The following is a 10,687-nucleotide window of genomic DNA, read 5'->3' on the forward strand; positions in this document are numbered from 1 at the left end:
ACAGTGGCTTCCGACAGTGTGAGGGTTTCGTTAGGCAGCAAGTGAACATTTTGTCCTGGAAGTTAATGTGTCTGAAGCAGGAAAAATGGGCGAGCGTGAGGATGTGAGCGACTTTGACAAGGGCCAAACTGTGATGACTAGACGACTGGGTCAGAGCATCTCCAAAACTGCAGCTCATGTGGGTGCAGACAAGTCCACCCCTTCATGGAGACAGTATTCCCTAATGGCAGTGGCCCCTCTCAGCAGGATGATGCGCCCTGCCACACTGCAGACATGGTTCAGGAATGGTTTGAGGAACAACGAGTTCAAGGTGTTGACTCGGCCTCCAGATTCCCCAGATCTCAATCCAATGGAGCGTCTGTGGGATGTGCTGGACAAACAAGTCCGGTCCATGGAGGCCCCACGTCGCAGCTTACAGGACTTAAAGGATCTGCTGCTCACGTCTCGGTGCCAGATACCTCAGCACACCTTCAGAGGTGGGGGGGGGGGGCAACCGTACTCGGCTACGATACGAAGCAATCGTACCTCGCGAAGATGCCCTGAGTAAAGAAACGTTGTGATGCAGAAAATCGATTTTTGGGTATTTTCTCTAAACTTTGCTTTTTTTTGTGCATATTGGATAATCCCGTCTCTTTAGGCACCAAGAGACGGTGGCCCTGAAGGTCAAAAAACAAGATTTAAAAAAACATTTAAGACTTTTTGTTTTGTGAAAGTTTGTTTCCTGAAATGTTTTGTTTTTGTTTCATGTTTTTGCGATTTCAAGAAATGTGGTTTATATTTGTATTTTGACCTTCAGGGCCACCATACAAAACAGTTATTTATATGAAACTATCCAATAGGTTTATCCTGTGACAGGCACCGCAAAGTTCTACACTGTTTATTTGCTTCTCATGAGATTTTTAGTGTTTTTATCAGAAGAAATGAGAAAGTAAGTCAACCAAACACGACATCCGTCTCATTCTCACTTTATTTGAAGGTATTGTTGTTATTTATCTAAAAACAGACATGATGAGTGACTGCGTTTCATTTCAGGTTAAATCAGTACAAACTGTCTTCATGTGATTTGTCCTTAAAAATATCCTCCATCGTTTCCCAACCTCCTAAATGTGTTTCAGCCTCAGCATGAGACTAACTTCTCTCCTTCCATCAGGGCTCAGTTTGCTTTTACAACAGCTGCAAAGATCAGATTTATCTCAGGAGAAATACGTACTGACAGACACAGTAACACTGACACAGATAGAAGGACCAGCATGAGCACAATGAAGTGTTTGGTTCAGACGGAAACGTTAAACAGCTCGCAGCAGGTGACTTTGTATCGAGTGCAAAGTGAAAATGTTCTGTATTGATGCTGCCTGTGTGAATTATCTTCCTTCCTTTGATCGTACCCTCCCTCCTCCGGTGACTCTCCCGAATTTGGGATCAAAATGACATCAAAGCCCTCTCTCTAATACATCGCTCTGCAGGCTGAATGATTCGGCATCCACGAGAAGAAAGAATAAAGAATCCTTGCAACAAAGAGCTGAATCTGCTGCGTGAAATGTGGGGAGAAATTTACACTGGAAGTTTTATTATTTATATATATATATCAAAGGTTCAGATGGTGCCCTGCAAATACAGAAGGATTGTATGGATAGCTAAATTACATCTGTTACTATAAAAACCATTGTGGCCGTTCAGCATGTCGTCGTGTCTGAACTTAGACCTGCAGTTTTCTGTGTAACTGCATTCAGCTGACAATTATGCCAAAATACATCGCAGTCAAATAGTTGAATGTGGAACGTATGACCTGTCCACGTCGCTTGAAACAGGGTGCAAACTTAAAAGGTGTAATAAATAGGATTTTTCCTTCATTTTGTCAACAACACATTCAAACTGGGCCCCTCCTCCTGGGCTCTGCGTCACCAGAAGCTCACTCTCACTCTGAGAACACGCCCACCCTGCCGAGCTAACACCGACCTTTGCGCTAGCATGCTAACAGCCGGTTAGCTTGTCCTACCCGGTTTGAGGCACCTACCTGTCCAACGGAAGGAGGCCAACTCTGCATCGCTCTGTCGCCATGTTCTCCGGTCTGAATGGGCCCAGTTGCTAATTTGAACCACGCCCACACTCACCTCTACGCTGTGATTGGCTCAGTCCTTAATCCTACTTATTATACCTTCAAAGTTACAGCATGTTCATGTTTTATTTATTTCAATTAAACATAACTTAAGTCAGGTGAAAAGACAAACACAAGTCGTGATCAAATGTTTGTGATAATGCTCCAACTATCCAACTGAAAGAAACGGCAGCTAAAACTACAGAAATACGACCCGTATAATAGTTTACCTTTGCATAAAACATCTGCTGTAAGTACTGCATTAAGGAATAAAGTGTTAAATTCTGGTGGAGACACTCGTCCCTGGAGAACTCTGGGCTGAATATTTGGAGGAGGAAAGCTGGTCTGTGGATCAGAGGTTGGGAAACGACCGCCGGTGTCTCTGGTGCGGTTTGTGGCTGTTGTTTCTTATTAAGGAGAGGAGGCAGAATTCAGTGGCAGTACTGTGGTCAAAACAAGGCTGGCTTTCTTTACAGACCTGCCACAGAGCGGTCTACAGTCAGAGGTTTAGTCTCTGGTCGGTCCTTTCAGAAGCAGCAGCACATAAACACTGAGGGAGGGCGGGATGGAGGGCGGGCTGATGTCAGTAGGTCTTCTTCCAGGACCGGAGGTACAGCTGCAGGGGGATGAGGGGGTTTCTCTTCTGCAGACTGGGGTTGAAAACATCAAAATCTGCCCTCCTCACTCTCTGCAGGTAGTCCTCCAACACCACCTGCAGCACACGACACCACAGAAGAAGAAAATCAGAATATGCACAATAACCAGGAGATGATTGTGTGCATAAACTTTCTCCTGAAGTTTCGAGCGCTGCCTGAATGAGCTCAGCGAAGGTTTAAATAAAGATTCATCGTGTGTGAAAGAGCTCCGTCAGTGTGTTTGTGTCCCTCAGGCTCCGTTTCCTGCTGTTCACGCGACGCTTATCCAAACCTGCGATTCATCCAAATTAAATTTTCAGCGCGGTGAGAAAGCACGAGCGGCTGTGTCGGCTTTCTCACGTGGAGGAGCACACTGGGCTGGAAGAGCCACACACACACACACACACACACACAAACACACACAACATATAACCTCCTGTGAGTGTGCAGCGCTGAGGCCCACTGCAGCGTGACAGTCATTGTACATTCAGGAGGGCAGAGTGCTTTTCACTGAGAGCACTACAGCGGTTCTGTGCTCTGTCCTGTATATAAAGCAGGTCAGTACAGCAGCACGTTTACGGACTCATGGCCGGAGAGGGGGACGAACACTTACAGAGCTGCTCTCATCAGAAAGAAACACGCGTCAGAAACTGCAACCAGAGCTGTTTTTTCCTGCAGCAGACTACGTGCATACACAAATATAAATAAATCATGAATTGAAGAAAATCGAGCATAAGAAGCAGTTTGTACGGCAGACTTGATTCAGGGATTTGGAGATGAATGTAGTGAAACAATTCAAAACAAATCAGTGGTCGAATTCTATTGTGAAATATCAAGTGAAAGGCTCCTGTTACACCGAGCGCAGACATGAGACACTCTACGGAAGCCCGAAGCGCACATGCATCCAAACATTCGACTTATTTATCTCCAGATATCAAAGCTCGTTTTCTCGTGATAACGAATAATTATCTGTTGATCTATAAAACAGGACGACAGGCCGCTCACTGTGATGTTACAGAGCCGGACACTGTCCACTCTAATGAGGTACGTTAAGCCTGTTTCTATGTTTATTTTGAGGGGAGAAGTTATTGAATGATGATTACCTTTTCCAAAATATCAGTGGTTTTAAAAACCTTTCAAAGACACATGAGAGAAATGTCGCCCTTAATTGGTCCCAGAGCAGATTATGACTTTATTTTTTGGGACTCACCGTCTGGAAGAAGGCGGGCGTGGCGGCTGCAGGGACGTTGGAGCTAAACGATCGCGCCTGAAGGAGAGAACACAACAAACAGACATCAAACTGACAGAAGAAACTCGATCACACTGAGCCTGCTCATGTGTGAAAATGTACACGAGTCTTTCCTGGACTTCCACTAGACTTGTTTTTCTGTTGATCTATCCTCCACACAGAAACACTCAAACAGCAGGGAAACTGTTACAGCTCTTCTTCTTTGTCCTCCATCAGCAGGCAACACCAGTACCACTGTTCACAGGCGACATGCGCCGATCAGTGGGACAGACGGTCTGTTTACACAGCTGAGTTTCCTCTTGTTAAACCTCCTCTCCTGCTCTCACAGAAACAGCCCAAAATACAGAGGCTGAACGGTGATATGGAAATTTGTTTTATTTACAGCGTTAGTTTTAAGTCACAGCCATATAAAAATGACTCTTATGAAAACAGAAATAAATAAAGCTGCTGCTTCTCTACAACGTCTGCTACATGCGTCCATCAAAATGGTACGGGACGTAGCTGCGGTTAAAACCCCGTTGATAACTACAGGGGACAACCCTGTGATGGGGTTGGTTGTCACAGTGTCAGAGTGTCTTTGACTGTTAATAAGTTGCTGTTAAAATAATTCACAAGAATGAAAGGGAAACTCATTTCAACACAAGACTTTAAGCTTCCGTCCAAATTGGGAATGAACATTGTCAGATGTATTGATCATGAGTAATTCACACGAGAGTAACAAGTGTGACAACCAACCCCGGTCTCCCTATATAGATATATCTAAACATTTTTCACATATTTTAAGCAACATGTTGTTGTGTCTCCGTACGTACGTGCTGTAGATGTACGTGAGCCTGACTGGCGATGTCGTACACAACGTCTTTGACGTTTTGCTCCCGGCTGCCTCGGATGAAGTCCTCCTGAGACGCTCCGTGCTGCAAGAACACAGGGAGAAAAACACCTGAGTTTCCTGGAGATGATTGATCCATTAATTTAACAACAAAGCCTCTCTCCAGTTCAGCTCTGGACTCTGATCCCCCCTTTCTTTTATTTCCTTTGTTTTAAATCTTAGACTTTCAAATCTCCATGTTTGTTCATGAGTTGAGTCCTCATCTACAGCCCGACACTTTGCTGTCAATGTATTCTTTGTTTTATTCTTTATTTTACGGTGGATGTGTGTATTAAGTGTCATTTGTCACAGTCAGCAGCATCTTCCTACTACAGGAGACACTTACTTTTGGATGGTTATTTCTACTATTTTAAGTTATTGGTGAATGTATCTGTAAAAATGTGAGCCTTAATGAATCATTATTATTCATGTGCAGGTGGGTCACTTGAAATAAGCTTTCTTTCATCTCAAGAATAGCGAGCAGAATGAACAATAATAATTTCTGTTTAAGTCAAAGAGGTCTTACATCATCTTTTCTAATATGAGAGCAAAATTACAGGCCAATTTATGCTCTAAGAATAATTCCTCCTATTAAAGTAAGAAGTGGAGAAACCGCCTGAGGGTTGAGGGAAATTATGGAAAAAATCAGGCAGTGATAATAATAATGGAAAGTTGCAGGAGAATCAAGTCCTGAGTGAGAATCATGTGACTCCCAGCAATCACGACCCCGAGATTAACATACAATCATTTATGTAACTTCAAACCTTCCTGTGAGAAACTCTTCTTCCTTAGAGACACAAGATCTTCATCAATCGACAACCTGGTAAATAATCAGCTAGTAATCCAATATACAGGTTAACTAATAAGATTTCAACCACAGGCTGTATAATTGATAGAGGACGGCCGACATGACAGCTCCCTGAAAGTGAAGCCAAACCCTCTCTGTCGCCCCCTGCTGACTGGCTGCAGTATAGCTCATAAAGCCCGCCTCCTCCATGTTAACAGATGGGACATGAGTCAAACTGTAAAATCAAAATACACGTCAAATACATTTTTCTCAAACATAGTTTCTGTCATTATAGTTAGTTCTTATCATGCTGATTTATGTCCAAGTGACAAGTTTACTTTTAATTAGTTATTTAATGCTATCAAAAGGGGGCGTGGCCTCATGATTGACAGCTCTGTTGACAAATGGGGCTCCTGCAGCGTTCTGTTCCCGAGTAGCAGAGTAGAGGAGGAATGGCGAGAGGAGACGTAACTAACACTAACACTACTCGGGACGGGCATTTCTCATTACCATACGTAAGTAATCGAGTACTCACAAATTATATATATTTTTAATATAATAATAATAATAATAATAATAATAATAATAATAATATATTATTATAATAATATTTTGTTAAAAAATAACACGTCGGACATGGACCTCTCGGCCAGGAAATAGTCCGTTATATGCCTGTAAGAGAACATTACTATCTAACACTTTTACATTAATGTAAATAAAGAGCCAACAATGGAAAGCAAGTGTAATTTCAAATGCATTAAACAACCTTAACAGACCCTTTAATTAAAACATTCCCTTGTCAAACGTCACAGCGGTAGCGGACTGAGTGCACTTCTGTTCTGTGTTGCTTCACACGTCACTCGCATGTTTTCTCCTCTCGTAGCTGTTGTCCGGCGTGACGGTGGCTTGTTCATACATCACAACCATTGCCTGACAAGAGTGGCTTTTCAGTCGGTCTATCTGATTCTTTGTATGTGCTCCCCCTGTGATTCTCCATCATACATGGTCAGTCAGGTGTCACAGAGAAACAAAGTCCATCTGTTGTCTTTCCTGCATACTCGGCCCACGCTTGTTAATTAGCTTTCTGATGTGAAAGTCACCCTGGATACAAAATGATATGAGCTAAACTGTTTACATAACTGAATGCAGAGTATTTCAGTGTGCCCACAGCGCCCTCTACAGGCAGCAGAGTGGAGGTGATGTGAGGCGAGCGTGCTCAGAAGGCCTCCAGTCAGAAGCGTCCTCCTCCTGCTAATGATTTTAAGGACAGAGCCTGTGCGCTTCATCTGTAGTGTAAATATCATCCCCAGATGGCCCACACAAAGGTTGAACATTGTTTGCAGCATCATTTGTTTATCTGCAGCGCGGATGTAACTCATGCAGGAGGCTTCTCTGATTCTCACCATATGGTTGTGAGTAACGATCTCTGACTGTTTCATTACAGATTCCCAACAGCATCATCTGACATCATGTCAAAGCAGAGGCATGAGTCAGCTGAATGTGAGCAGGCATGAGCGTGAGACTGCTCTGTGTTTTCTTTCAGGGACTCCATTCTGACTTTAAACCAGCAGAGATGAAGCAGTCTGTGTCTTCACTGCTCTTATAAGTTAAAGGGTAATTGCAGTACTTTTTACCTGGGCCCTGTTTCTACATATTTTGCGGTCTAAATGACTAATAGGTACAAAACGTTTTGGAATTGATCCAGTAGATTCTTCAGCAGGCAGCAGAGAAATTGGCTGTACTGGCTTCAACGGAAATCTTGGTGGGAAAATTCTCTTGATCAAAGTATGTCTAAGTGCCTGACAGCATTACAGAAAGGATCCCTACAGAGATAGACCTTTTTGTTAAAGAGAGAGATGATTTTTTACATCGCTCTCTGAAAACGCACCAGACCCCATTGTCAAAAACAACGATTTCACCTTTAAAGTCAAGGTGAAATGAAAAATGTCATTTTAATCCTTTTAGATCACATCCCGGTAACATTGTGCATCTATTTGACAATATAGGCCAAAAAAATACAGAAAATCCATTTCTTCGTATTCTTATATCAAAATCTGATCATTTTTTCTTCCGGTAAAACAAAATTTCACGCGTGCTTACGTAAGTTAGCACCAAACAATTTCAACCAATCAATCTGCAACATTTAGCTGCAGAGCACCAAGAACGCTCGGTCAGTTAGCTAGCTACTGCGCTGTGGAGAACGTCTGTCTACGCCCACTTCTCAACGATCAAATCAAATCCCTCTAATGATATGTCCTGCCGTACGTCACGATACAGAAGCTAGATACTCTCGAAATGCCATTTCAGCTCGACTTTAAATGGCTAGTTCCTTTTCCAGTCACATATTAACGTATGCCATAATAAGACACAAACACACTTACCATTTGAGGCAGCAGTAGACCGGCAACTCCCCTGTTCTGTGAGGTAAAATTACTGTTTTTGTCAATGGAGTCTGGTGACTTTGAAAAGAGGTGAAACTAATGTTTCTTGTTTCAAGAAAAAGCATTTTACTCTTTTAGACGACGAGTTCAAGGTGTTGACTCGGCCTCTAAATTACCCAGATCTCAATCCAGCTGAGCATCTGTGGGATGTCCTGGACAAACAAGTCCGATTCATGGAGTCCCCACCTCGCAACTGGCGGGACTTAAAGGACCTGCTGCAAATGTCTTGGTGCCAGATACCTCAGCACACCTTCAGAGGTCTGGTGGAGCCCATGCCTCGACGGGTCAGGGCTGTTTTGGCAGCAAAAGTGGGACCTACACAATATTAGGCAGGTGGTCATAATGTTATGGCTGATCGGTGTATGTTACCTCTTAGGGCCTCTGCCTCCTGAGTTTCATCAACATATGACATGAGATTTTGGGAACTGCCTGTTAAATTTATCTTTCAGTGCTTTCACACAAAACAGGAGCGGACATCTCTGTCAGGTGTGGACTCACCAGCATGCAGATGTCCATGGGGAGGTAGACTTTCCGTCGACTGCCGTGATAAGGCGTCGCTCTCAGACACGTCACGATTCCCTGAGCTTTACCGACGTGACTCGCTGCATGGTCTGCATGGACGTTTTTCACCCCTGCAGAAAACAGGAAAAAAAAGTTTGACAGACTTTAGCTCACTGAGTTACTTCTCCTGTTGCAGCCTGGCTTAAAAAAGGTTTGACGTTCTAATTAATTCTCACTTCTGCAGACAAATCCTGACCTTTTAACCTCCCTCCCTGAGAGTCTGTCACTTTAAAGGTTATAAAACGTATCAGTAGGAAGGGTATGGTACATGGCAAACCTAACCGCAGAGAGGAATTGCTTCTACCAGATCAAAGGGGGTTCAGATAGATGGAACGTGTTAGTAATAAATACTGCTCATGCTTCCTGCTACCAGCAGCCTCACCTGTTCTTACCTAAACACTCGAGCAGCAGGTATATCAGGGACGACTGAGCGTTCTCTGAATACGTCTCCAGCTCTTGCAGGTTTCTGTACGCTTTGTCATCCAGGTCCTTTTCCTGGTGAAACAGACAAACTGGATTACTGTTCATCTTAAAAGCAGCTATTTACTTTATCACCTACACAAGACAACAACAAGACCTCTACAGGTCATTTAGAGTTGCAGTTGAATGCCAGCTATAGGATTCGCCCATAGAGGACACTATTGCTTTAGGCATTGGCTAGAGGTGCTACAGTAAGAATCAGGACAACTACATATAGCAGCAAGGTGGGGGCTTGTCACACCAGATATCAAGTGTCAGACGCCCGACACTAGTGCCAAATGTCATGTCTTTTAAAGCATGCATACACCCTCAAAATATGCACTCAAACCATAAATATATGCTAATAAAAATAATACAAATCTTGTAAATAACAATAGGTTACTTACTCTCTCTGTTATGATCCTCAGCAGCCATCTCTTTGTCAGGTAGTGTTTCCTCACCGCCTGCAAAACATTATCACGAGTGTTAACCAGGTGAAGAACAGAAATGAGTCCATGTGCAGTCCCTCAGCTGACTAAAAGCCACAAAAACAGAGTGATTGGCGCATTTTTAACTAAAGTTCAAACTCAGTAGATTTGAAACAATTCCTTTTGCTTCCTCCAAATGTTATTAAAAGTAAGTTTTAGTCATTTCTCACAGATTCCTCCTGAGCTTTTGAAACCAAGCAGTGAATGTGATTGCATATTCTGCTCTCTGTCATATCTGTTGATATTTACCCTCCACAGCTCGGCGCTGACCGGCTGGTTCGGAGGATCGTCTCTGTAGATTTCTTCTATGGCCGTCTTCCAGAACTGCATTCGCATCAAACCAATGGTCTTCTGGGAAATAGAGTCCTTTACCTTTTGGACAAGATATGGGAAAGGCAACTGTGTGACAAATATAGCAACAGGAGCATCTGTACCAACAGGAGTAAACGTAGTAGCAGTAAAGGTGTCTGTAATAATAGAAGTAGCCAGTATAGTATTATCACTAACAATTACAAGTAGTAGCAGTACAGTAATACAGCAGTATTTTCATTAATCATTCCACATCCAGCCTGGCTGCAGGAATACCTGCCTGTGCCAGCTCCACATTAAAGGCTCTCAGAGCCAAAGAGGAGCGCCGTGCCTCCTCTGGGAGGAGGAGGGAGGACACAAAGCCATCATAGTCTCTGGACCTGAAGAGGAGAAGAGACGGTTCTATGTCATTCCTAATTTTCAAAATAACATTCATGACAAAAACAGAGCTTTCATTACAGTGTCAAAATATTGTGTTATAAATTATCCTACATACATTCACACCAAAAAACATCTTCATTCACAAAATGCTTTCAGTCATGCTTTAACAAAAGCTTTCATCAACTTCAGAACAATGTGCATCTTTGTGTCAGTTCTGATTGAATAGTGCCTAATAAGAATGTTTGGTAGACTACTTTCAAATGTTAATAGTTGAAACCACATTTAAATACAAGCTTCTTGGGCAGCCTGATAAAGCCGAAATCAACAGGGAACAAAACACATTTATTAAACATATTACGTTTTAAAAATATATATGTTCACGTAATGAACTCTTGCGTTGTCTGGATTTTGGCC

The 10,687-nt window shown here is 42.9% G+C and overlaps 1 protein-coding gene across 1 annotated transcript; it reads right to left on the reverse strand.

Annotated features, from left to right (window-relative positions):
- Positions 1 to 949: 949 nt before the first annotated feature.
- ndufaf6 (NADH:ubiquinone oxidoreductase complex assembly factor 6) lies at positions 950 to 9,951 on the reverse strand. The gene is made up of 7 exons (XM_069656154.1): positions 9,833 to 9,951; positions 9,503 to 9,559; positions 9,029 to 9,131; positions 8,574 to 8,707; positions 4,792 to 4,893; positions 3,941 to 3,997; positions 950 to 2,807 (listed from the first exon to the last, which is right to left on the reverse strand). The coding sequence occupies exons 1-7, from the start codon at positions 9,917 to 9,919 to the stop codon at positions 2,679 to 2,681; spliced, it is 669 nt and encodes a 222-aa protein (XP_069512255.1). The 5' UTR covers positions 9,920 to 9,951; the 3' UTR covers positions 950 to 2,678.
- Between the last annotated feature and the right edge of the window lie 736 nt (positions 9,952 to 10,687).

This window comes from Semicossyphus pulcher, unplaced genomic scaffold (genome assembly GCF_022749685.1).
Source record: "Semicossyphus pulcher isolate SPU_LCO1_2020_fin unplaced genomic scaffold, fSemPul1.0.p SCAF_9, whole genome shotgun sequence".
Lineage (NCBI taxonomy): Eukaryota > Metazoa > Chordata > Actinopteri > Labriformes > Labridae > Semicossyphus > Semicossyphus pulcher.

What these genes read in the sequence shown, in the direction of transcription:
- ndufaf6 (XM_069656154.1), bottom strand. Translation starts at nt 9,919, where the DNA reads ATGCGAATGCAGTTCTGGAAGACGGCCATAGAAGAAATCTACAGAGAC. An exon ending in TGAGGATCATAACAGAGAGA is followed by an intron (nt 9,132 to 9,502) that starts GTAAGTAACCTA and finishes CTGTTTCACCAG; the next exon opens with GAAAAGGACCTGGATGACAA. An exon ending in CCATGGACATCTGCATGCTG is followed by an intron (nt 4,894 to 8,573) that starts GTGAGTCCACAC and finishes GTGTTCTTGCAG; the next exon opens with CACGGAGCGTCTCAGGAGGA.